Source organism: Chlorocebus sabaeus, chromosome 21 (assembly GCF_047675955.1).
Source record: "Chlorocebus sabaeus isolate Y175 chromosome 21, mChlSab1.0.hap1, whole genome shotgun sequence".
In the NCBI taxonomy this organism is placed as follows: Eukaryota; Metazoa; Chordata; class Mammalia; order Primates; family Cercopithecidae; genus Chlorocebus; species Chlorocebus sabaeus.
Genome location: NC_132924.1, coordinates 112,238,274 through 112,266,053, shown reverse-complemented (window position 1 = coordinate 112,266,053; position 27,780 = coordinate 112,238,274). Strand labels below are relative to the sequence as shown.

The 27,780-nt window shown below is 38.6% G+C and overlaps 2 protein-coding genes and 1 pseudogene across 7 annotated transcripts in view; 2 read left to right on the top strand and 1 right to left on the bottom strand.

The window, feature by feature from the left end:
• Window positions 1-3,919: 3,919 nt before the first annotated feature.
• Window positions 3,920-27,780, bottom strand: part of IFT56 (intraflagellar transport 56) — a 64,513-nt gene continuing 40,652 nt past the window's right edge. For all 6 annotated transcript variants that reach the window (XM_007983094.3, XM_007983095.3, XM_037991151.2 and 3 more), the window contains 7 exons: window positions 26,669-26,732; window positions 17,916-18,004; window positions 17,618-17,701; window positions 16,244-16,313; window positions 14,989-15,095; window positions 8,439-8,572; window positions 3,920-6,374 (listed from right to left, as the gene is read on the bottom strand). In XM_007983094.3, the coding sequence (XP_007981285.1) occupies window positions 6,263-6,374; window positions 8,439-8,572; window positions 14,989-15,095; window positions 16,244-16,313; window positions 17,618-17,701; window positions 17,916-18,004; window positions 26,669-26,732 (660 nt within the window). In that variant the 3' untranslated portion in view covers window positions 3,920-6,262. The remainder of the gene's footprint in view (window positions 6,375-8,438; window positions 8,573-14,988; window positions 15,096-16,243; window positions 16,314-17,617; window positions 17,702-17,915; window positions 18,005-26,668; window positions 26,733-27,780) is intronic.
• Window positions 9,321-9,779, top strand: LOC103226991 (large ribosomal subunit protein eL31). Its single transcript, XM_037991154.2, has one exon. The coding sequence runs from the start codon at window positions 9,344-9,346 to the stop codon at window positions 9,719-9,721; it is 378 nt and encodes a 125-aa protein (XP_037847082.1). The 5' UTR covers window positions 9,321-9,343; the 3' UTR covers window positions 9,722-9,779.
• LOC103227333 (MSL complex subunit 3 pseudogene) lies at window positions 21,396-23,338 on the top strand (annotated as a pseudogene).

Sequence of the window (27,780 nt, the reverse complement as noted above, 5' to 3'; positions counted from 1 at the left end):
AGCCAGGAGTTTAAGACCACCCTGGCCAACATAGCGAAACCTCATCTCCAACTTAAAAAAAAAAAGTGTAAGGGATACAATAGCTAAATGTAGTGTTGTACTTAGTTTGGATCCTAATTCTAGTAAACCATTTTGGAGACAATTGGAAAAATGTGAATAAAGACTAGGTATTAGATGATACGAAGAAGTTAGTTTGCTAGATATAAAAATTTCTTTTTTTTTTTTGCAGCCTGGGCAACATGGCTCTACCAAAAAAAGTAACAAAAATTAGCCGGGTGTGGTGGCACATGTCCATAGTCCCAGTTACTCCGGAGGTGGAGATGGCAGGATCGTTTGGGCCTGGGAGGCGGAAGTTTCAGTGACCCAAGATTGTGTAACTGCACTCCAGCCTGGGCAACAGAACGAGACCCTGTCTCAAAAACAAAACAAAACAAAACAAATTTTTTTGATGATACAAATAACGTGTTGATTCTAGAAAAATCAGAAAATACAGAATACAGAAAGAATATACAATACCCAGTTCCATCATTTGAAGATAATCATTGTTCTTATATTTAGGAGTGTTTCCTTCTAGTTATATATTTATAAACTTAGTTTTGTTTTACCTCTGTTGCACAGGATTGGGTTAGTCATACTCTCTGGCTCAAGATGACACTCTCTCACCAGTGGCCCTCTTTTATTTAACTATTTATAGTTTTTTTTTAATTGTATGTTTATTTATAGTTTATTAAGGAATAAACCCCTGTGGCTAATCATCTACATGAAAACTAGAATCTGATAATAATCTAATATGGTATGATGAATCCTGATGATTATCTATGTGGCCTCCTCTCCATCTCAGCCGCTCCTCCCCAACTTGGTAACCACCATGCTGACTAGAGTTCATCATTCCCCTGCTTTCCTTCTGAGTGTATATGTTAGCTGTCTTTAACTTATAAAAGGTTACTGCTCTAAGAAATATATTATTGCAAGAAACTGTAGTTCATTTATTCTATATAATATTCCTTTGTGGCTTTACAACAATTTATTTATCCATTCTCCTGTGAACGGATATTTGGGTTGTTTCTAGGTTTTCCTGGGAACAGTTCTGACAGGTAGTTAAATTTCATACTTCAAATTTCATCTTAAGATACACTACTTCCATGCCACATGCCACCTTTTCTTTTTATTTCCATAGGTTTTTGAGGAACAGGTGGTATTTAGTTACATGAGTAAGTTCTTTAGTTGTGATTTGTGAGATTTTAGTGCACCCATCTCCTGAACAGTATATACTCAATTTGTGGTCTTTTATCCCTCACCCCCTTCCCACCCTTTCCCCCTGAGTCCCCAAGGTCTATTGTGTCATTCTTATGCCTTTTGCATCCTCATAGCTTAGCCCCCACTTATGAGTGAGAACATATGATATTTGGTTTTCCATTCCTGAATTACTTCACTTAGAATAATCATCTCCAATCCCATCCAGGTTGCTCCAAATGCCATTAATTAATTCCTTTTCATGGCAGAGTAGTATTCTATCATACCAGTTTCTTTATCCACCTGTTGATTGATGGGCATTTGGGTTGGTTCCACATTTTTGCAATTATGATTTGTGCTGCTATAAACATGCGTGTGCAAGTATCTTTTTCATACAATGACTTCTTTTCCTCTGGGTAGATACCCAGTAGTGGGATTGCTGGATCAAATGGTAGTTGTACTTTTAGTTCTTTAAGGGATCTCCACGGTTTTCCATAGTGGTTGGACTAGTTTACATTCTCACCAGCAGTGTAGAAGTGTTCCCTTTTTACTGCATCCACACTAACATCTATTATTTTTTGATTTTTAAATTATGGTCATTCTTGCAGGAGTGACGTGGCATCACATTGTGGTTTTGGTTTGCATTTCCTTGATCGTTAGTGATATTGAGCATTTTTTCATGTTTGTTGGCGGTTTGTATATATTCTTTTGAGAATTGTCTATTTATGTCCTTAGCCTAGGGTTTTTTTTTTTTTTTTTTTTTTTGAGATGGAGATTTGCTCTTTTGCCCAGGCTACAGTGCAATGGTGCGATCTCGGCTCACTGCAACCTCTACCTCCTGGGTTCAAGTGATTCTTGTGCCTCAGCCTCCCGAGTAGCTAAGATTATAGGTGCCTGCCATCACGCCTGGCTAATTTCTGTATTTTTTAGTAGAGACAGGGTTTCACCATGTTGGCCAGGCTGGTCTCGAACTACTGACCTCATGATCTGCCCGCCTCCACCTCCCAAAGTGCTGGGATTATAGGCGTGAGCCACCGTGACTGGCCATCTCCTTCCTCCTTCACCACAACCACCAAATCAGCCCCTAGGTGTATTTGGTATTCAGATTTCATTTAAAGAAAAAGTTTTGATGGCAACAAATGTGCAAACTTCTCTACACACTCCACACTCAACTGATGACATTCATTTTGTTGTGTGCTGTCTTATATTCTTCTCATACTCCTGAAGCTCCATGTTAAGGTAGTTTACAGGAACGTCACTAAGTCCCTCGCTCTGCTGCTCTGAGACCATCTTAATAGTCAGGAGTACTGTTTGAACATTATCATAAAGTACATACTGCAACCTTGAACTCTTGGTCTCAAGTGATCCTCCCTTCTCAGCCTCCCAAGTAGCTGGATGACAGGAATGTGCCACTACAACTGGCTAATTAAAAAAAATTTTTTTTTTTTTTGTAAAGACAGGGTTTTGGTATGTTGCTCAGGCTGGTCTCAAACTCCTGGCATCAAGTGATCCTCCCACCTCAGCCTCCCAAAGTGTTGGGATTACAAGCATAAGCCACCGTGCCCAGCCTAGAATTTTATAGGATGAAGAAAAGAGAGACAAGATGACTATTCATCTAAGAGAGAGATGTTCTTAATACAGGAACTAATCACTATTGCATTTTTGCCATTAGAAAGAAGATATAACTATTGTGATATCATGCCTGTTTGCTAGCACCTTTCTGAAGTGCACTAAGCCATAGAGGAGGGAAGCAGTCGCTTGGCTTCCATCTACTTGGATGCATGTGATGTGTGTGGCACATGTGGCAGAGCCGTGGGCATCTTGCTAGCTGTTGAGCTTTGGGATCCATTCTGATTGCTTCTCCCAAATGAGGCAGGAAACATCTCATTCACATGGATACAAACATTCCATTGCTTTCTTTTATTGCTTAGTACTTTATTTCCACTGATGACATCAATCACATTATTGTGTTTAGTTGTGTATACTTCTGTTAGAGTTCCTTAAGAGCCAGGCCTGTGCAGTATTTATCTTTGCATCCTAAGTACCTGGCATATGCTTAGCACACAATAACATAATAATTAGATGGGAACTGAATATATGAGGTTAGACCTCAGAAGTCACTTGCTCTACCAGTTACTGTATGTTTAATTATTCGGTCAACAAGTATTTGAGAGCTTTCTATATGTGAGGTACTACACTATGCACTGGTGATATAACTTCTGAATGGGTTATAATTCAGCATGAATGGGCTGTAATTCAGCAAAGAGCCAAGCCTAGTACGATTCAGCAAGAACCACCAGCCTCTTAGTGGAAAGGGCTTCTTGGGGAATATGTACTTTCCTCTCTTTTAAAGAGTAACTTAAGCCGGGCGCGGTGGCTCAAGCCTGTAATCCCAGCACTTTGGGAGGCCGAGACGGGCGGATCACGAGGTCAGATCGAGACCATCCTGGCTAACACTGTGAAACCCTGTCTCTACTAAGAAATACAAAAAACTAGCCGGGCAAGGTGGCGGGCGCCTGTAGTCCCAGCTACTCGGGAGGCTGAGGCAGGAGAATGGCGTAAACCCGGGAGGCGGAGCTTGCAGTGAGCTGAGATCTGGCCACTGCACTACAGCCTGGGTGACAGAGCGAGACTCCACCTCAAAAAAAATAAATAAATAAAATAAAATAAAAAAATAAAGAGTAACTTATGGGGTCCAAAACTTTATTTCTCTCCTTTCATTCTAGGGCTAGGAAAAAAAGGGTAGAAGGCACATGACGTACTTAGGTCCCACCCTCATCACACTCAACAGAATATCATACTAAGAACCAAATAATAAACTTTAATTTGAATAATACAGTAGAATATAATAATTATTTTGAGGTACAAAAATAATTATAAAATATTTTTCCCATTTGCAAGTAATGTAGGCTATAGACTATAAATAGTACACTGATGCTAGAAACTGTACATATTTCACTACACGCCTAAGTCTGGGTCTTCCTCTCCCCTCTATCAGCACATGTAAGAAAACCAGCTGTGCAATACTACTTTGCAATCTTGAAACTCTGTTAAGACATTTCAGAAGTAGCTATCTTTAATAACAGAATGAGATGGTACCTTTCTTTATATATGTTTTTTGAAGATGAAAAACATAGATGAAAAAGTTTACAAAACTCAGATTTCTGCCATTTTTGGAATATCTGCTTTTTTCCCCCCAAAAAAAACAGGAAAATGTCAGAGAGAATCTAGAGTGTTGAATTCAACAAAAGCTCATTTGAAAGTAAACCTCCATCAGTGGAAAAGCTTTTTGACTACAGGCAATTTGAAAATAATAGCAATTCACTGGAAGACAAATTTCACTGTGAAAACCTGCTGACAAGTTCTGTCTGTCTTTTTCTATTACTGTGCTTCCTAATATTTTAAGTGAGGTAAGAATTATAAGAATGATTCCAAAAATTATAGCAGGTTCTACCTAGATGGGACCCCATCTAGTTCCTAAGATGCCGAGAGTCATTTATTATTTAAAAAGTAAGAACAACATGAGGAAACAGAAGCTTTGGCATATGAAAAAAGATGTAGCTTTGCTTCCTAGAATTCAGTTATTTAGGCCAGTTTATTTTGATTTGTGCTCACAGCTGATTATATGAGTCTAAGATAAAAGACAGAAAAACTGGCCATCTTCCCGAGTAGAGGTGAAATAACCCCTTGTGACAGTCCTGAAGGTGAAGGCGATCTTCAGTCATTGATCTCTTCTTGGGTGCTTTCACTCCTGCCATTTTCTCACCTCCTTTCTATACAACTCCTTCATCCACAAGTGGAGTGCTGGGATAAGTGGAACAGCTAATACAGTACCTATGGGGATTTTCCTGACTTCAGTGCTTGAGGAATTCTTTCTTTCTGTTCTCTTCCCATCTATTCTCTTCTAAGTAGGGATGGCTCTGCATTTTCTAGACCTGTAACACTAGGTACCTTAAACTAATAGAAAAAAACTATATGGTGTAAAAACAAAGATAGTATAAAACGTAGAAAGATGTGGGTCTGTTTTCTGAAAATAGGTTGTGAGCTTAAGAATGCTTAGTTACATAGTAGGTTTATGTTATAAGAGCTCAGAAACATGGGCTGGAATACGACTTACGACAGACAGCCTAGCCATTAGGAGGTTCCCTCAGAGGACTTTACACAATTCATGTTTTATTATTGTTACATTAATAAGTGCCCATAATGCATATAAATAATCACTGTAGCCCTACTTTCAAAACTGATGTTTGTTCAGAAAGATACATTAACAAAAACCTAACCTGCTTTGTTACCTAAAATATTATGGTATCAAAATATAATGGACTAGTGAGATTCATAAACATTGTTTCTTGAATACCTTTAGAGGTACTGTAATTTTTTTCATAGTACTCACCTTTTAAAACACTGCAGTACTCATCTTACTGCACTGTAACATGTTATTATCATCAACAATTTAATTACTGAAAGAGTAATCCCACAAATCTATCCTATTAATGACTGGACAGTTTGATAAAGGAACTTACTGCTATTCTTAGAATCACATAGCTAGTTATTCTCCCAAGATTCAGAAGTGCAGTTATAAAACCCTTTATGGAATTCCCCAATAAAATGGGATAATGTACAGAGATCCCTTAAAGTTAAATGATAGAATGATGCTGATTCTTGAACATCAAAGATGTTTGTTATTGCAGGCAGGGGACAATGCCATAAAACACTAACAAAAAAAAGTTATACTGTTTTCCTTAAAGTCAGTAAATTATATAAAAGTACTCTGAGCATTATTGGAAGAAAGGCACCAGATAAGTCCAAAGTCTTATTGCTAGTAGGATCATACAGGGTCACAGACTATGGCACTCTGTTCAGCCAGGAGACTAGGTCTCAGCAAGTCAGTCTCTGACCTTGAGGCTTAAAGAGCAAGGATGGAAAATGTCAATAAAACAGAGCCCTGTATCACAGATTAAACTGGAGTGAAAATGATTTCCAGTTTTATGCCAAAGTAGAAGCTGGTTCCTAGGATGCTGGAGCTATTTTAGATGGGCACTCTGTTTTCTTTGGCCCATTTCTTCATGATCCGGATCATGTATTCTACTTGGGTGTTACCTGTGCTTCTCAGTAAATGGAGCACTTCTCGAAGGGTCTCTCTGAGGAGAAGATTTGAAAAGACAAAATGTTTCAATGAAGAATGAAAATTAAAAAACAAAGTAAACTCTGAACTGTCCTTCATACTGTATGTCTTGTGGGGCATTTTTGGTAATACACTCTTCCACTGTGTATTTATAAAGCAATTACAAACTTACTAGCCTTATGTTTTCTTTTTTTTTTTTTTTGAGACGGAGTCTCGCTCTGTCACCGAGGCTGGAGTGCAGTGGCCGGATCTCAGCTCACTGTAAGCTCCGCCTCCCGGGTTCACGCCATTCTCCTGCCTCAGCCTCCCGAGTAGCTGGGACTACAGGCGCCCGCCACCTCGCCCGGCTAGTTTTTTGTATTTTGTAGTAGAAACGGGGTTTCACCGTGTTAGCCAGGATGGTCTTGATCTTCTGACCTCGTGATCCGCCCGTCTCGGCCTCCCAAAGTGCTGGGATTACAGGCTTGAGCCACCGCGCCCGGCTTAGCCTTATGTTTTCACAGTGGCATAGTAAAATGGAAATTATGTGAAATCTTTCTTACCAATCCAAGTATTCTTTGTTTATCCATACTACCTATACACATACTGATAATCTTTTTGTCCTTTCTGAGATGATCTAAATATTCCAATTTCTATTCTTATTCTGCATGACTAGAAAGGGTATATCCAGAAGTTGGGGTTCAAGTTCTAGCTCTAACACAGCAAGTCACTTAGTTTGTCTAACTTGTGGATTTCTCTCTTGTTTAAGGTGGTAACCACCGTCAACTAGGCATCACTGTCAAATTTATAAAATTTTACAAAGCCAAAGGAATAAGGGATTTTTTTCAAGAAAAATAATACATGAATAAATATGGAAGAGAGGAACATTAAGGACTAAGCCTAGCATTTATGTCTGAAGTAATTTAAATTTAATTAAAATTAAAACATATTTTAAGTAATGCATGCTAAAACTTCCCTATTGCCCTAGCAAATCTATAGGCAACTGCCTATGATCCTATTTGCTTAAGAGTCTTCTCATATTTTCTATTTCTTTTTCCCCACAAACAACCTCTTTCACCTAACCAAATGCTTTTAAACTTTTACTTAGAACTAGAAGTACTATAAGGTAGGAAGTAATGTTTGATAGATTATTTTCTTACAAAATTATCACATTTCCTATTCATATATATATCAGTAACAAATACATTCCATGAAGTTATTTTTAGAAAATGGATTCAAGTTGGTTTTAATGTTTGTTTCAAATGAAACTATATGCTGGGCATGGTGGCTCATGCCTGTAAGCCCAGAACTTTGGGAGGCTGAGGTGGAAGGATCACCTGAGGTCAGGAGTTTCAGACCAGCCTGGCCAACATGGTGAAACCCTGTCCCTACTAAAAATACAAAAATTAGCCAGGTGTGGTGGCAGACGCCTGTAATCCCAGCTACTCGGCAGACTGAGGCAGGAGAATCACTTGAACCCAGGAGGCGGTGGTTGCAGTGAGCTGAGATCACGCCATTGCACTCCAGCCTGGGCAACAGAGCAAGACTCTATCTCAAAAAAAAAAAAGAAGAAGAAAGTATAAACCACTTAATTTTTATGTAAACTAATGTCTCAGTATTTCCTAGAATATGAGAAGGTGAAAGAAAACAGAAGAGTTATCAACCACATCTACTCCATTCCTAATTCTTTGAGACCTAAAGGACACAAGAAAAACCCAATAGGCAAAAAAACAAAAAACAAACAAAAAACCTAAGAGTAGAAGAGTTAAATAAAAACGCTTTGTTTATAAAAATGGCTACTCATTTGGAACCAAATATACATCCTGCTCTTATATTTGGAGACTGTTAGTGTACTCAATCTATATATGACTTAGAATGATCTGATCCTATTATATATGATTTAGAATTATCTGATTCTACAAAATGAAAGATTTCTGGAGGAAAATGGTCAGACAGAAATATTTAACATCAACCTTTTTTTCATCATTCTAAAACATCATTAAAATTGTGTGTTTTCAGAAGATATCATCCAAGAGAACAATTATTTTCCTGCACAAACAAGCAAATGATTAGAGGTAGTATTTCTTGCCTGTTTACTTACTTGGGTTCTCTCCCAGCTACGATCATCTGGAAAATGCCCACACAGGCACCCCTTTTGCCTTCCCAATATTCAGGGTTGGGATCCAGCCTCTCAAGGACATCAAAAGCTTTGGCAGAATAGTAAAACTGGCCCATCTGAGTAAGGGAAAGTATGTGGTAATACTTGCAGTAAAAAGATTGCACAGAAAGAACCTGAACATAAAGATAACATGAAACGGAACTGTATGAAGTAAGTGCATGGGTGCTGACAACATTTTCAGTTAGCAAGTTAGAAAAACTTCAATTCCTAATTAAAACAATAAGAAGGAAAAATACAATGGGTACATAGGTTCAGTTTAAACCACCTCATGTTCAATCAGTTTTCAACAGTATAACATTTTTTCTACATAGAGTCAAGTTATGCTACAATCAGCACTTTTGCCATTTCTTCTAATTGTATTCTAATCTTGAGGATAAGCTCTGATGATTGTGATCTGAACTGAGTATTTTTCAAGCCTCTTCAATACATTCTTTTCAGATGACTACTATCATTCATTTTATGCTAATTTGATCATGTTCAACTCGAGAACAGTCTTTCCCTAGTCTTGTTCCTAAATTCTCAGAATGCTTAGATGTATACTGACTACTATTCTAAACACTAAATCTTTCAAATGTTCAATGCATTTTGACAGACATTTTTCCCAAATGTACTACACATATCCTTGGCCTCATAGAACATGTTGAATGCCATTAAATTTTGCTTAGTTTTCTTTTATTTAAAAAAAAATTTTTAATTCATTATTTTTTTAGAGATAGGATCTGGCTCTATTGCCCAGGCTGGAGTGCAGTGGTACCATCATGGCTCACTGCGACCTCAAATTCCTGGGCTCAAGAGATCCTCCTGCTTTCCAGCTTGGACCCGGCAGAATGGCTCCCGCAAAGAAGGGTGGCGAGAAGAAAAAGGGCCGTTCTGCCATCAACGAGGTGGTGACCCGAGAATACACCATCAACATTCACAAGCGCATCCATGGAGTGGGCTTCAAGAAGCGTGCCCCTCGGGCACTCAAAGAGATTCGGAAATTTGCCATGAAGGAGATGGGAACTCCAGATGTGCGCATTGATACCAGGCTCAACAAAGCTGTCTGGGCCAAAGGAATAAGGAATGTCCCATACCGAATCCGTGTGCGGCTGTCCAGAAAACGTAATGAGGATGAAGATTCACCAAATAAGCTCTATACTTTGGTTACCTATGTACCTGTTACCACTTTCAAAAATCTACAGACAGTCAATGTGGATGAGAACTAATCGCTGATCGTCAAATACATCAAATAAAGTTATAAAATTGAAAAAAAAAAAAAAAAAAAAAAGAGATACTCCTGCATTAGCGTTCCAAGCAGCTGAGACTACAGGTGCACATCACCATGCCCAGCTAATTTTTAATTTTTTTCAAGACAGGCTCTCACTATGTTGCCCAGGTGGGTCTCAAACTCCTGGCCTCAAGTGATCCTCCCAGTTTGGTTTCCCAAAGTGCAGAGATTACAGGCTTGAGCCACCGCACCTGGCCAGATGAGTTTTCTTACTTGGCAATCATAAATGCATACTGTTACCAATTTCACCTAAGGCTTCAAATTGCTGGGCAACTCTCTTTATGGTTTATAACTTCTTTATTTCTGACAGATGTGTTTCTAAATCTTTGACAGTTTCCTTAAGACAGTCTTCTTAGCTTAGTCTTATTCTGTACTTCATAGGGAAAACACAACTTTCCTCTCTTCAATTCAAATTATATTTACACCTTCATTCATCCTTTCCTCCTTTCTGCCTAATCTCATGTGAAGCTTTTTTTTTATTATGTTCAAGGTTTGTCCTTCTATTTATATACTTTTTTTAAAAAAAAAGTCTTTATTGTGAAATAACACACATATAGGATGGTATATGAAACATTCACGTACAGCTTACTAATCATAATGTGAAAATACTGTAAACACTACCCAGGTCAAGACACTGAGAGCAACACAAAAGCTCTCTGTGTGTCACTTCCAGACCATAACTCCCTCTTTCCATACCCAGAGATAACTACTCTTCTGACTTTTATGGTTATCAGTTCTTTGACTTTATGTTCTCTCTTATGTACACACATCTTTAAACAATATAATTGAGTTCTGCTTCTCAGAACTTTATATGAATGAATACTGTAAATATTCTGTCTTGTACCTATGATTCAACATTATAAGACTCATCTATATTGCTGTATATAGCTGTAGTTGATTCATTTTAAAAAAATTTTTATTTGGAAGTATTAATAATTATAGATCCATGGACAAAGATAAGACAGAGGTCACGTGTACCTTTCACCTAGTTTCCTCCAAATGTTACAGCTTACATAAAGATCGTAAAATATCACAATATAAAAATCAGGAAATTGACACTGGTACCGTGTATGTTGATGATGGTCCTGTTATTTCATCCTGTGTGTAGATTCATGTAACCACAACCATGCAACTATCAAGATATCGAATTACTGTTTTGTTTTTGGACACAAGGTCTCACTTTATCATCCAGGATGGAGTGCAGTAAAGCAATCACAGCTCACTGCAACCTTGAACTTCTGGGCTCAAGTGATTCTCCTGCCTCAGCCTCTTGAGGTAGCCACCATGACCAGCTATTTAAAAAAAATGTTTTATAGGACAATGTCTCACTGTGTTGCCCACGCTGGCCTTGAACTCCTGGCCTCAAGCAATCCTCCTGCCTTGGCCTCCCAAAGTACTGGGATTACAGGCATAAGCCACCATACCTGGCCAAGATGCAGAACTATTATATCACCACAAAGATTTCCCTTGTTACTCTTCTACAGTCATATGCACAGCCCTCCCTGCTCACCATCCCTAACATCTAACAACCACTAATTTGTTCTCTATCTCAATAATTTTGTCATTTCTTTTCTTTTCTTTTCTTTTTTTTAAGATGGAGTTGCGCTCTTGTTGCCCAGGCTGGAGTGCAATGGCACAATCTCGGCTCACCGCAACCTCTGCCTCCCGGGTTCAAGCAATTCTCCTACCTCAGCCTCCCGAGTAGCTGGGATTACAGGCATGTGCCACCATGCCTGGCTAATTTTGTATTTTTAATAGAGACGGGGTTTCTCCATGTTGGTCAGGCTGGTCTCAAACTCCCAACCTCAGGTGATCCACCCACCTCAGCCTCCCAAAGTGCTGGGATTACAGGCTGAGCCACTGCGCCCAGCCAATTTTGTCATTTCAAGAATGTTACATATATGAAAGCTAACAGTATGGGACCCTTTGAAACTGGTTTTTTTCCTTCAGTATAATGTCCTTGTTATTCCCTGTTAATTCAAGTTACTGTGTGTTCCAATAGCTTGCTCCTGTTATGGTCACTCTGCAAATTCAAGAGGGACTCCCAACCAAAGTTTGGTTTGGATGGTGAAACTGAGGACACCACACACACACAGCAAGAGGATATGAAACATTTTTTTACACAGTTGAAGTCTAGGGAGAGTAGAACGGCCCTATTAAGCAGATCTGAAAAGGCCTGAGAGAGCACGGAAAGAAGACTGGCCTTTGTGTTTACTGTGGTTAGGAGGTGGGGCCGTGGTGAAGGTTCCTGTGCATGGGCAGGGACTTGTGTGGTTTAAATCACCCTATGGTGCCAAAGGAGGGAGCACGTAGGTTTTCTTATCATTTTGCCCAGATGTGGGGCACAAGGGGAAGAGGTAGGGGTGAGGCTTAAAAGCTGTCAGCAGTCAAACATCCAGAAATGGAGTCAGACTTCTCATTATAGTTCCTTTTTATTACTGAGTAGTATTCCAGGCCAAACCAGTCTGTTTAACTATTCACCTACTGAAAGACTTTGACTGGCTCCAGTTTTAGGCTATCACAAATAAAGCTGCTATTAACATTTAAATATTAAAATTTGTGTCACTAACATCTATATATTTCTGTGGATATAGGTTTTCATTTACCTGGGATAAATACACAGGAATGCAATTGCTAGGTCATATGGTAAGTATGTTTATTAAAGAAACTGCTAAACTATTTCACAGTGGGGGTTTTTTTTTTTGATCCTTTTAATTTTGACCTATGTATATCAATATATTTAAAGTGAATTTCTTGTTGAGAACACATAATTGGGTTATGTTTTTTAATCCACTCTCTCAATAGATGTCTTTTAATTGGTATACTTAGACCATCTACATTTAATTATTGACATGTTAGGGCTTAATTCTGCCATTTCCCCCCTTATTCTCTGTTTTTCTTTGGCAAGGACATCACACACATGCTGGATAAAGACATGACTGTGTGATCCCCACAGAAGAAAGATAAGAAAAACCTGTATTTGACTTCTCTAGCCTTCACCTACACCTATCTTTTTCCTGCTGTTCCTGTAGTGTAATAAATTTTAGCCATGAGTATAGCTTTATATTGAGTCATACGAGTCCTTCTAGTAAATCACCAAACTAGTGGGTGGTCATGCGACCACTGAGACACTAGGTAATGCCAACTTGTTTTTCAAGTAGTTATCTTCCTTTGATGTTAACCCTATTCCCCTCTCATCTCCTCTAGGGCCTAACTCCATCAAAAATGCCTCATCCTCCTGAATTTTTAATCTGCCTGTTCAATGGCTCATTTTCTTCTGTCTACAGATATACTCCCCTATCCCCACTCTAAAAGAACTCTCCACCCCATCCGCCCAATCCCAAACTCTGATTTTCCATTTAAGTTAGCACTACATTTTTCCTCATCATCAATATCAAATTTTTTAAGACTCTGGTCTACATGACACTCACTGCATCTGCTTTGTAATCTGACTCTATTCTCTACCTGTTACTGTCTTCTCAGTCCTCATGCATTTCTATCCAGTTGCAGATTTGACAGTCTCCTGCCTTGGCTTTTGATTAAATAGGAGCAAGGAAAAGTAATGAAAAGCATTTTTTTTTTTTTTTTTTTGCCTATCCTCATTGTTTTCCTTCTCTTGTGGTTCATCCTCTCTTTCATTTACTCTTGTTTCCCTTTCTAGACCTTAAACACTGGTGTTCCGCAAGGTTCCTCACTCCATTTACTGGTTAATCTTATTCTCTCTCATACTCTGCTATTGCTGCTGCTGCTGCTGCTACTACTACTACCACTGCTACCACCATTGTGATTACCACCACTAACCACTGTTAACTTCTAAATCTACATTGTTAACTACTAAATCTACATTGCTAATCCAGACGAATACCAAAGCTCCAAGGACAGCCTGTTAATTTCCTACTTCTATTATCTCTGCTGGGAGCCTCAAAGACACTTCGGATTTAATATATCTAAAACTGAAATAATTTCCTGTCTTCTAATGTTTTCCTTCCCTCTGCCTCCCCTAATTTATTTAAGGGCATTGCCACCCACCAAGTCATGTTAAACTATTGTTTAAGTTTCCTATGTCTTAAAATCTTTTCCACTGATGGTGATTCACTTCTTTTTTTGGTAATGATTCACTTTGAAATGAGCTTTTGTTGATTAATTTAATACAAGATTCTCTTTACCTGACATTTACCTGTATTTTTGACATTTTTGGAACAGGTATTCCAAAAATAGGAACTTCTAGAATTTGAGGCTGATTTTTAAAAAACATTAATCTATAGGCTAGGTCCCAAAACTACTACCTCCTCCTCCTATCCTTTCCAACTCCCCCCAGCCCCCGCCACACACACCAACATATACACAAAAGAGCCATTCCTTTACTAAATCTGACTAATTTTTTGTTCTCTTTTTCTGGTTGCTTTGTCTTTCCTGTCTGCCATTTGTACCTCAAAGTTTGGTTTGCATCTCTTCTCACTTTACATTTTACTTGGGTAATCTCACTGTTTTTCAGGGCTTCAGTTAATCCAGTCATGCACTTCACAACAGTATTTTGATCAATGATGGGCAGCATATATGACTGTGGTTCCATATTATATTTTTACTGTGCCTTTTCTATGTTTAGATATGTTTCAATACACAAATATTAGCCATTGTGTTATAATTACCTATGGTATTCAGTACAGGAACATGCTGTACACGTTTGTAGCCTAGGGAGCAATAGGCTATATCATATGGCCTAAGTGTGTAGTGGGCTATACCATCTAGGTTTGTGTAAGTACACTCTGATGTTTGTACAATGACAAAATCACCCAATGACACATTTCTCAGAACTTATCCCCATTATTAAGCAATACAGGACTGTACTTAAATGTTGATGACTCCCAATCTACATCTCTAGATGTCAGAAGACATCTTTCTTGAGCTTCAGTAGCAAATTTCCAACTACCAGATGATTATCTGTACATCAACACTACCTAAAGATTCATACCCTTTAGAAATCTAAAACTTCCTCTCTAATCATTTCATATACACGTAAATCTCTGAAATACTGCCTATCTCTGAGTTCAGTTCATTCATAAAAAGAATGGCTTCCCTTATAACACTATGTGAATCCTCTCGCTACTAGCCATTTAGTCTGTAGAACATTTTCCCCTAATATTTAGCCAATGCAGCAATGTGATACTAATCTTCAATGTTCCCTTCAGTCTCAGTCAGACTCACCTTGTAGCAGTCATTAGCAATGAGCTGTAAGAGACTGAAGGACTCGCCAGAGGTTTCCATCTTAAGATAAAGTTCCCAGGCTAGTCTTGGTTTCTTATTCATAATGTCTGCAAAAGGAATCGAAGATTTGTAAACAAATGAGTCATTTTTACATGTACAAAAAATAATTTCTACACCTTATTATTCTATGGATTTGGTTCCATATTCCAAATAAAGTAGTGGAAAGCTTTCATGGAAAGCTTGCAATGTTGGTATTCAGCTGGCTCCCTGCCAGAATTCTACCATACTTAAAATATTTAAGTTAGGAGTCACATAATTATGTCTTTCAGATCGGATTGACTTCTGGTAGTTCCTACTTTGCTTATATGCTTAAAAGAGGATAACTATCATTCATTCAATCCTACTCATAGTTTCAATCTCACTTAGAAGATATGATTGCTAAATTTTCCTCTGACTACAAAAACTCAGTGAACATTTTACTTAATTTTGTTTTTTTATTGAGACAGAGTCTTGCTCTGTCACCCAGGCTGGAGTGCAGTGGTGTGATCTTGGCTCACTGCAACCTCTGCCTCCCAGGTTAAGTGATTCTCGTGCCTCAGCCTCCCCAGTAGCTGGGATTACAGGTGTGTGCCACCATACCCAGTTAATTTTAGTACTTTTAGTAGAGCTGAGGTTTTGCCATGTTGGCCAGGCTGGTCTTGAACTCCTGACCTCAAGTGATTCGCCTGCCTCACGCTCCCAAAGTACTGGGATTACAGGTGTGAGCAACTGTGCCTGGCCAACATTTTAAATCTTGAGTTTTAAAAAGGAGCAAGAAAAGATAGTGAGTGAGAGAGAGAAAGAGACAGAAAGTAAAGTTCTATATCAAAAAATTACATTTTTGACATTTTGCCACTTTTCAGACTTGACCCATAGTGAAAAGTTAAAATTAGTGTAACAACATCATTTCATAAACAACACTATAAGCTGAGACTCTGGAAACTGTAATGAGACTTTAGAAAGAACTTGACATTTTTCAGGCTATAAGTACTAGGTCAATGCTATATGGTAGAACTAATCACAGGGTAAACTTGCATGACACATTTACATGGCAACACTTACTGAGTTGCATTAACAACCCTTAATTTCAGTGTTTACTCATTCTCAGAACAAAATGCAAAATCAAATCAGAAAACATTCCATGCCATTTCCAAACAGATTATGTAACCAAAAAGAAAAAGAGGATTCTTCTTGTAACATTTAAAAGAAGACTCACAGCACCGAGCTAACCAGCTGAGGTAAATGTAATCATTTTTCATCTTCTCACTTTGGATCAAGAGGAACGCCTGCAAGAAGAGGAAAGAAAGGGAATACGGATGAGGATGGTTTTGCAACAAAAATACCCATTATTGGCTTGCCTTAGATTGATAATCACTGTAGCATTATAGATGACCAAATTCTAGGCAGGCTGCTAAGAAAAGTAAGGGACAAAATTGTGGTGATTTTAAAATATTGGCCAGGTGCAGTGGCTCACGCCTGTAATCCCAGCACTTTGGGAGGCCAAGGTGGGCAGATCACGAGGTCAGGAGATCAAGACCATCCTGGCTAACACAGTGAAACCCCGTCTCTACTAAAAATACAAAAAATTAGCCGGGTGTGGTGGTGGGCGCCTGTAGTCCCAGCTACTTGGGAGGCTGAGGCAGGAGAATGGCATGAACCCGGGAGGTGGAGCTTGGAGTGAGCCAAGATCATGCCACTGCACTCCAGCCTGGGCGACAGAGCAAGATTCTATCTCAAAAATAAATAAATACATAAATAAAAATAAAAATATTACACCAGAAATTGATACTACAAGCTGACAAAAGTTGGTAAGGATATAGAAGATTCAAACAGAATAATTAACAACTGTATGATACATATTCTTTTTAAGCATATATGACCATGCTACACACAGGTCAGTAAGGCAAACCTCAACAAATGGCACGTGCCACCATACTCAGCTATTTAAAAAAATTTTTTGTAGAGATGGTGTCTCACTATATTGCCTAGGCTGGTCTCGAACTCCTGGGCTCAAGTGATCTTCCCACTTTTCAGCCTTCTGAAATGTTGGGATTATAGGTGTGAACCAGCTCACCCAGCCCAGACCACATTCTATGACCACAAAAATACAATTAAGTTAGAAATCAAATAAGTAAAGAAACATATTGATAGTCATCAAGCTGTATACTTATGATTTGTATACTTTTCTGTACATATGTTATATTTCTATAAAATTTGCTAAAAAGGGAAAATTTTAATATGGTTATAAAATCTATGTCTATTCACATTGTACCTTTTTTTTTTTTTTTTTAAGAGATAGGGTCTCACTATGTTGCCCAGGCTGGAGTGCAGTGGCTATTCACAGGCATGATCACAGTGCACTGCAGCTTAAAACTTCCAGGCTCAAGCCACTGTCCTGCCTCAGCCTCCCAAGCAGCTGGGAATACAGGTGTGTGTCCCTGCACCTTCTCCACAGTGTACTTTTTAATGCATCCTAAGAACAGAGGAATCTTTAATAATCCTTAACCCTTGACCATTTTATTCCAGTGAGAAACAGATAAGGATGTCTTTAGACAGAATCATTCAAATGCTTTCAAAAGCAGGTACCCACCTCTTCACCCTCACTGGTATTGCCTGTTGCAGCTTTGGCTTGGGCATAATTAAAGTTAAAGATGTCATCATTATAGAAGTAACTCTGAAAAACATCCCAAGAACAGGTCACATTGAGAATGAACATACAAAATATAAAACCATCAGTTATACCAGATAAACACAAAACTAACCTTAAGGATTAGTTGATGCCACTAATGCCACCACAGAAAATGGGCCATCTCTAAGGATATCTTATCTTCTCTGATACATTCTACAGTATTTTGTATATAAAATCTTGTAGATAATTCTATACTGACCTTAAATGAGTTGAGGTAAATCAAGACATCATCAAACTGCTTAAGCAGGAAGAAACAGGAAGCCATGCACTGCCTCCCTGGTATTGTATCTGAAATGGAGGGGGAAAAAAACCCACATATATTCATGAAACTAAAATCCTCTTTAGCTGAAGTTTGATTTATTTAATAATTTAGAGACAGGAAAATATTCCAAAATATCTTTCTAGATTCTGAAATTATACATTTTGTTCAGTGGACAAAACCCCAATATAATGGAGGTCACAGTCCTTGAGAGTGACCAATAATCTCTCTGGGGATTAACTCCCAGAGTCTGAAATGAACACACGCCCTGCAGGTTCACTAACTACATTAACCAGGTCATTTTCCAAGGCTTTGATTCTCTCATCCAACATGTGCATATTCAATTAGTGTGGCCTGGTTTCCATCATCACTTTTCTAAATCAACCTAGCACTTCCAATCTCAAATGGAAAAATAATTTGCCATGGAACCATCTGATTCTGATCCTGATCCAACTTTTTGCCTGATATCAGATTCCTATTTGAGTAGTGGAGGATTAGTATAACTCCCACGCTTGCCACAGGCATTCCTAAAGTTCCTTATCCTGTTTCGTTTTTTTCCTTTAACATTTATCACAGTCTGATATACTATGTACATCTGATATATATATATACATACACACACTATATATGTATATCTAATCAGATATACATATAAAATTTAAAACCATCAGTTATACCAGATAAACACAAAACTAATCTTAAGGATTAGCTGATGCCACTAATGCCACCACAGAAAATGGTGGCATTTTGTGGTGTATCTGATGAGATGTACATACATATAGTGTGTATATATATATATATCTGATATACATAGTATATCAGACTGTGATAAGTGATAAAGGAAAAAAATTAAACAGAATAAGGAGCCTTAGGAATGCCTGTGGCAAGAGTGGGAGTTATACTAATCCTCCACCACTCAAATAGTAATCTGATATCAGGCAAAAAGTTGGATCAGGATCAGAATATACGTATCAGATACACATATGTAGTATAAATATATATGTACACACACACTATATATATACTATATATTATTTTTTTTCTTTTTTTTTTGAGACAGAGTCTTGCTGTGTTGCCCAGGGTGAAGTACAGTGGCGTGATCTTGGCTCATTGCAACCTGCGCCCTGGGTTAAAGCGATTCTCCTGCCTCAGCCTCCCGAGTAGTTGGGATTACAGGCACGCACCACACTTGGCTAATTTTTGTATTTTTAGTAGAGATGGGGTTCCACCATGTTGGCCAGACTGGTCTCAATCTCCTGACCTTGTGATCTGCCTGTCTCGGCCTCCCAGAGTGCTGGGATTACAGGCATGAACCACAGCGCCTGGCCACTATATATTGTTTCTAGTCCATCTGCCCTACTAGACTTAAGTTCCACAATGGTTGGGAGTTTTGTTTGTTTACTGCTGTATCCTCAACAGCTCAATAAATTTTTATTGTATGAATGAATGAATGAAATGGGGAAAATAGTACGCAATAACTGGTATTGGTGAAACATTTGTGAATGTCCAGGAGTGATAAAAATATTTAATATAATTTTCAGTTCAGCATGAACAGTTACTCAGAATAGATGCCAGGCATAGACAACCAGTACAGGCAGTACCATATTGGTTCATGCTGGCTAGCTAGCATCTCTTTTTATACCCCTTTCTCAAATCTTTCACTGAATCTTGGCTGATGAAATACTTTAATCACAAAAATGAAGTTTCAAGACTACTAGTTGGCAATATAGGTGACTATTATATAACTGTGGCAGAAAGCATTTTCTAAGCTTAATACCCATGCAAGTAATCATTATAGAAAAGAAAAACTTAATTAAAAATAGTTTTAATATTTTTTATTAATCTACTTTTTTTTTTTAAATTTTTGTGGGTATGTAGTCCATATATCCATACTGCATATGGACATCCAGTATATTTTGATACAGGCATACAATGCATAACAATCACATCAGGGTAAATGGGGTATCCATCACATCAAGCATTTATTCCTTCTTTGTGTTACAAACAATCCAATTATACTTTTCTAGTTATTTTGAAATGTATAATAAATTATATTGTTAACTGTAGTCACTTTGTTGTGCTATCAAATACTAGATCTTATTAATTCTAATTTTTTTTTTTTGTAGCCATCCTCACTGTCCTCCCACTCCACTACCCTTCCCAGGCTCTGCTAACCATCACTCTACTCTCTATCTCCAAGAGTTCAAGTGTTTTAATATTTTTTAGCTTCCACAAATAAGTGAAAAGTGTGTCTTTCTGTGCCTGGCTTATTTCACTTAACATAATGTCCTCCAATTCCATCCATGCTGTTGCAAATGACAGGATCTCAACTCATTCATCTCATCTCATCCTTTTTATGGCTGAATAGTAAGTATTCCACTGTGTATATGTACCACATTTTCTTTATTCCTTCATCTGTTGATGGATGCTTAGGGTGCTTCCAAATTTCTGCTATTTTGAATTGTGCAGCAATAAACATTGTTGTGCAAATATCTCTTTGATATGCTTATTTCCTTTCTTTTGGGTATTTATCTAGCAGTGAGATTTCTGTATCATATGGTCATCCTATTTTTGGTGTTTGGAGGAACTTCCAAACTGTTCTCCACAGTGGGTGTGCTAATTTACATTCCCACCAACAGTGATGCATTACTCTGATGATCAGTGATGTCGAACACCTTTTCATACACCCATTTGTCATTTGTATGTCTTTTTTTTCTTTTCTTTTGAGACGGGGTTCCACTCTTGTTGCCCAGACTGGAGTGCAATGGCGTGACCTCGGCTTACTGCAACCTCTGCCTCCTGGGTTCCAGTGATTCCTCTGCCTCAGTCTCCTCAGTAGCTGGGATTACGGGCGCCACCACCAAGTCCAGCTAATGTTTTGTATTTTTAGTAGAGACGGGGTTTCACCATGTTGGCCAGGCTAGTCTTAAACTCCTGACGTCAGGTGATCCACTGGCCTCAGCCTCCCAAAGTGCTGGGATTACAGGCATGAGCCACGGCACCCAGCCTTGTATTTCTCCTTTTAAGAAATGTCTGTTCAGAGTTTTTGCCCATTTTCAAATTGGATTGTTAGATTTTTTTCCTATTGAGTTGTCTGGGCTCCTTCTATATTCTGATTATTAATCCCTTGTCAGATGGCAAGTATTTTCTCCATTCTGTGGATTGTCACTTCACTTTGTTGATTGTTTCCTTTGCTGTGAAGAAGCTTTTTTGACTTGATGTGACCCTATTTGTGCATTTTTGCTTTGGTTGCCTGTGTTTGTACGGTATTACTCAAGAAATCTTTGGGCCAGGTCACTCACAAATGGTTGGGAACCTCATGTGTGCTCTGTTGTTACTGTTTGCACCCCCTGAAGCCAACGTGGGCCGCCAGTGGAGGAGGCCTCTGGACTAGGGTTTCTGTCTTTGTGTTAAATCTCTCCTCCAGTGTGGCTCAGTGCCAGGTGGGCTCCCATGGGAAGCCCTGCCGTCAGAACCAGATTGTTATTGTTGGGAAAGACAAAAAAGGCAGAAAGATCCCAGAATATCTGATCCATTTTAATGGCTGGAACAGAAGCTGGGATCAATGGGCGGCCGAAGATCATGTGCTTCATGATACCGATGAAAATCGTAGAATACAGCATAAATTGGCAAGAAAAGCTGTAGCTCACCTGAGGAGCACAGGAAGAACGAAGTGCTGCAGGTTGCCTGGTGTTGATTCTGCTTAAAAGCCTCCTCATTGACAAAAAAGATGAAAATGATGAAAACTCATCAAGCAGTTCCTCTGACAGCAGCAAAGTATGAAGAAATAAGTGAAGAAAGTGATACTGAAGAAAAGACTGATGTGAAAGAAGAACCAGAGCTTCAAATAAAAAGAGAAATGGAAGAAACAACAGTAACTACAGAAATTCCTGAAGTTCTGAAGTAGCAGGAGGATGATTATTATTACATTAACAGAAGGAAATGGTTAGTGAAAGTTTCATGCCAGACCAACATCATAATGATCTTGGAAGCATTTTGCTCTCAATGCAGCCTTTTCAGCCAATGAGAGGCCTCGTCACCATCATGCTATGCCACATGCCAGTAAGAACGTGCATTATATCCCAGAAGAAAAGAATGTTGACCTTTGTAAGGAGATGGTGGATGGATTAAGAATAACCTTTGATTACACTCTACTGTTGGTTTTACTCTATCCTTATGAACAAGCTCAGTATAAAAAGGTGACTTTGCCAGGTGCGGTGGCTTACGCCTGTAATCTCAGCAATTTGGGAGGCTGAGGTGAATGGATCACCTGAGGCCAAGAGCTGGAGACCAGCCTGGCCAACATGGCGAAACCCCGCCTCTACCAAAAATATAAAAATTAGCCGGGGATGGTGGCAGGAGCCTGAAATCCCCAGCTACTCAGGAAGCTGAGGCACAAGAATCGCTTGAACCCAGGAGGCAGAGGTTGCAGTGAGCCGAGATCACACCACCGCACTCTAGCCTGGGTGACAAGAGCGAGACTCCATCTCAAAAAACACAAAAAAACAAAAACAAAAACAAAAAAAGGTGACTTCATCCATGTTTTATTTTTCTAATTAAGGAAATTGCCAAAAACCCTAATACGATCCAGGAGGAACTCTCTCCCAGCCTGTCTTTGTTGTTCATCCATGCCACAGTCCACAGAGTCAGCCAACCATTAGTGAACCAGACACCCCCAAAAGGCACAAAGCTGAGTTGGAAGCATTGCAGCCTCTGAGGCGGTCCATGAGCCACACCACCAACTGTGACAGACTTTCTGACAGCAGCACCTCACCTCAACCCAAGGGCCGGCAGCAGCACACATCCGCCAGCATACCCAAGCTGTTTCTGCACCTGGAAAAGAAGACACCTGTGCACAGCAGATCGTCTTCACCTATTCCTCTGACTCCTAGCAAGGAAGGAAATGCAGTGTTCGCTGGCTTTGAAAGGAGAAAAACTAATGAAATGAACAAGGTCCTATCCTAGAAGCTTATGCCTGATAATTACCCACCAGGTGACCAGCCGCTTCCACCTGTTACATTTACGGGGCATAATATTTGCTGCAATTGTTTGTAAAACTTCCAGAAATTCTTGGAAAGATGTCCTTTTCTGAGAAAAATCTGAAGGCTTTATTGAAGCACTTTGATCTCTATTTGAGGTGTTTTAGCAGAATACTGTGATTACTTTTTCCTAGAGTCAGCTTATGTCACTTCCTGTGAGGTGCATTACACAGCAAGAATCTCCGGGCTATTTATTACAATGTTGATGGTTCTGTAAGAACAACACCTCTGTCTAGCTTGGTGCTCTGGGTTCCAGATGAACAACTATCAAGGTGGTGGGTCTTTACCCAGAGCACAAACACAATGCCCATGTGGGGGCTCTGACAGAGGTGGGCCCTGTTGTTTGAGTTGCCCACATACTGTAGTTATTCTGTTAGGAATTGTTTCCTGGGTGCCTATAGTGCTCTGACACAACACTTGCTACTGTGTAGACCATCTGTGATAGCAGGAAAAAAGCAACTGGGTTCACAGTGAAATGTTTGTGGAAGCATACATAGGTTAGGCTATTTCAATAGACATTGCAGTTCATTAGCGAGAACCACATTATTTTGTTATTTGCTAGCATTAAATAAATTTTTTTTTGCAAATTGGTTTCATTCTTTTGATGAAGCTGGGCAACTCTGTCCAACAAGGTTTAGTTTGTACTTGGAAACCACAAAGTAGTCTCAAAGTATGTTAGAGGAACTCGATATTGATGGCAAAAGAAAATTTGCAGCTATACATTTGCTTCTAACAGTTCTCTCTGTGAAACATTATTTTTGGTGATCTAAAGAAAGCATTGCCTTTCTTGTTTGAGATTTTACAGCTATACTTTGCTGTGTAATGTTATGGTTACCTGTCTGTAAAATGTTAGTTTTAGTGATCTAAATAAAGCCTATCTTGTTTGAAAGAAAACAAAAACAAAAACAACACAAAAAGAAATCTTTGCCCACACCAATGTCCTGGAGAGTTTCCCCAATGTTTTCTTGTAGAATTTTCCTTATTTGAGGTCTTAGATTTCAGTCTTTAATCCATTTTGATTTGATTTTTATGTAGGGTGAGAGATGGGAGTCTAGTTTCATTCTTCTGCATATAGAACTCCAGTTTTCCCAGCACAATTTATTGAAGAGACTGTCCTTTCCCCAGAGGTTCTTGGCACCTTTGTCAAAAATGAGTTCACTGTAAATGTATGGATTATTTCTGGGTTCTCTTAATGTGCTCCATTGGTCTATGTGTCTGTGTTTATGCTAGTATCATGCTGTTTTGGTTACTATAGCTCTGAGGTATAATTAGAAGTCAGGTACAGTGATTCCTCCAGTTTTGTTCTTTCTGCTCAGGACAGCTTTGGCTATTCTGGTCTTTTGTGGTTCTGTATAAATTTTAGGATTGTTTTTTCTATTTTTATGAAGAATATCATTGGTAATTTCATAGGGATTGCATCGAATTTGTAGATTGCTTTGGGTAGTATGAACATTTTAACAATATTGATTCTTCTAATCTATGAACATGGAATATCTTTCCTTTTTTGTGTGTCCTCTTCAACTTCTTTTTTTTTTTTTGAGACGGAGTCTCACTTTGTTGCCCAGGCTGGAGTGCAGTGGCGTGATCTCGGCTCACTGCAAGCTCCGCCTCCTGGGTTCACGCCATTCTCCTGCCTCAGCCTCCGAGTAGCTGGGACTACAGGTGCGCACCACCATGCCTGGCTAATTTTTTGTATTTTTAGTAGAGACGGGGTTTCACCGTGTTAGCCAGGATGGTCTCGATCTCCTGACCTCATGATCCACCCACCTCGGCCTCCCAAAGTGCTGGGATTACAGGCGTGAGCCACCATGCCCGGCCTCTTCAACTTCTTGCATCAATGTTTTATAGTTTTTATTGTAGAGATATTTCACTACTTTGGTTAATTCCTAAGTATTTAATTTTATTGGTAGCTATTATAAATGGGATTACTTTTTTGATTTTCACAGTGTTTGCTGTTGGCATGTAGAAATGTCACTGATTTTTGTTTGTTGGTTTTGTATCCTGCAATTTTACTGCATTTGCTTATGAGTTCTAATAGTTTTTTGGTGGAGTCTTTAGGTTTTTCCAAATATAAGATCATATCATCTGCAAACAAGGATAATTTAACTTCTTCCTTTTCAATTCAGATGTCCTTTATTTCTTTATCTTGTCTGATTACTAGCTAGGACTTCCAATACTATGTTGAATAACAGTGGTGAAAGTGGGCATCCTTGTCTTGTTCCAGATCTTAGAGGAAAGGCTTTCCACTTTCCCCATTCAATATGATACTAGCAGTGGGTCTGTCATATATGGATTTTATTGCTTTGAGGTATGTTCCATCTATACTCAGTTGTTTTTTAGGGGGGGGTTATCATAAAGGGATGTTGAATTTAATCAAATGCTTTTTCAGCATCAATTGAAATGATCATATGGTTTTTGCCCTTCATTCTGCTGCTATGATGTATCCCATTGATTTGCATATGTTGAACCATTCTTGCATTCCTGGGATAAATCTCAGTTGGTCATGATGAATGATATGTTGTTGAATTCTGTTTGTTAATATTTTGTTGACAATTTTTTCATCCCTCTTCATTTGAGATATTGGACTTTAGTTTTCTTTTTTTGATGTGTCTTTGGTTTTGTTATCAGGGAAATACTGGTCTTAATGTGTTTGGAAATATTCCCTCCTCCTTTCTTTTTCGGAATAGTTTAAGTAGGATTGGTATTAATTTTTCTTTAAATGTTTGGTAGAATTCTACAGTGAAGCCAACGGGTCATGGGCTTTTCTTTACTGGGAATCTTGTTGTTATGGCTTCGATCTCATTACTTGTTACTGGTTTGCTCACGTTTTGGATTTCTTTATGGTTCAATCTTGGTTGGTTGTATGTGTCTAAGAATTTATCCATTTCTTCCAGGTTTTCCAATTTATTGGCATACCATTGCTCATAGGAGCCTCTGGTGATTCTTTGAATTTCTGTAGTATTGGTTGTATGGTGTATACATATTTGAGATGGGGGTCTCACTCTGTTGCCTGGGCTGGAATGCAGTGGTGTAATCATGGCTCACTGCAGCCTCAACTTCCTGGGCTCAGGCAATCCTGACACCTCAGCCTCTCAAGTAGCTGGGGCTGTAGGTGTGTGCCACCACACCTGGCTAATTTTTTTATTATGATTTGTAGTGATGAGGTCTTCCTATGTCGCCCAGGCTGGTCCTGAACTCCTGGGCTCAAGCCATCTGCCAGCCTCAGCCTCCCAAAGTGCTGGGATTACAAGCCTGAGCCAGCATGCCTGGCTGGTTTTAATATTTTTATATGGAAAAAAATATCATAGGCAAAGTTTAAAGGCAAATGACCTACCAGAATGTGACAAAAGTTAATGCTCAAAAGAGCTCTTGAAAACTCAGTAAAAAATAACATTTTATATCTAAAACTGATTCAAAGTTTTAAAACTCTCAGGAACAAAACAGCACATTTACTCTCCTTTATTTATTCTCTGATCCCACTTTTGCTGAGACGTTGAGAAGAACCAATTCCAATACTCTCTCTTATTTCTGACCTCCCCACTTTATAATGTGAAGCCTAATAGATACATCCCTAGAGAGAGAATCAAACTTCACAGTCAGTATATGCCCCATTCCAATTATAAAGCAGATCGTAAGTCCAGATTTCAGACATACCACATTCACTAGCTGATCCTCCCACCAACTGGAAGAACTGCTGGGCAATTTTCATATGATCCCTCTGAAAAACAAACTGAGCTGATATGGAGGAATAAGGTAAAAATATTTTTATCATACTTTACGGTTCTAACACATTTGTCAGGATTTAACATATACCCTTGTTTTAAATATTGCCCCAAACAATGCTAATTCTCATTAACATAACAACTAGACCCGAAACTGAATTAAAACCTGTGCAGGGACAGGCAGAAAAGAAGAAAAATAATCAAATCCTTAAATTCTATCCTAAAACTTCATTAAATGAACTCAATCATTCTACAAATATCTATTGCTCTTTTACCATATATCAGACCTTGGAACAGGAGCTATAGATATAACAAGCAGTATTTATTAAACTCATTTATTTAATAAATATTTGCTGCCTATCTATTATACAAGGCACTGCAGAATGCACTTGAGATAAAAAGATTTATTCATATCCCAGTTTGTTCCAAAAAGAACAAAGAATGCTACATTAAGATGGATAAGAGCAATTTTAGACAGTGTTTTGGTGTTTATAAAACTAACTTCTCCAGAGAAATAATTTTCCTCACTTTACAGATGCCAAAATTACAGATATATGGAAGTTAAAAAAAAAGTCCCTGCAAATAAGAATGAAGTTGCACAATGATTTTTAAGTTTATTAAATAACTTGCTATTTAAAAATTGGACCTTTTTAAGAAAGCAGGAGTCTTTAGGGTTATAAGTTTTTTTTTGGTCTCTAAATAATACAACATTCTTTTCACAATGGAGTCTGGATTGGGGAATATGGAGAAATAAAAGGAGCTACAGGAGAGCCTATTGCTGCTTGTACTTTGATAGTCATTTTATTCTCTTCCACACACCTATAACTTTGCAACCTACAGATTATCAGTGATTTCTTTTTATTATTATTATTATTATACTTTAAGTTCTAGGGTACATGTGCATAACGTGCAGGTTTGTTACATATGTATACTTGTGCCATGTTGGTGTGCTGCACCCATCAACTCGTCAGCACCCATCAACTCATCATTTACATCAGGTATAACTCCCAGTGCAATCCCTCCCCCCTCCCCCCTCCCCATGAT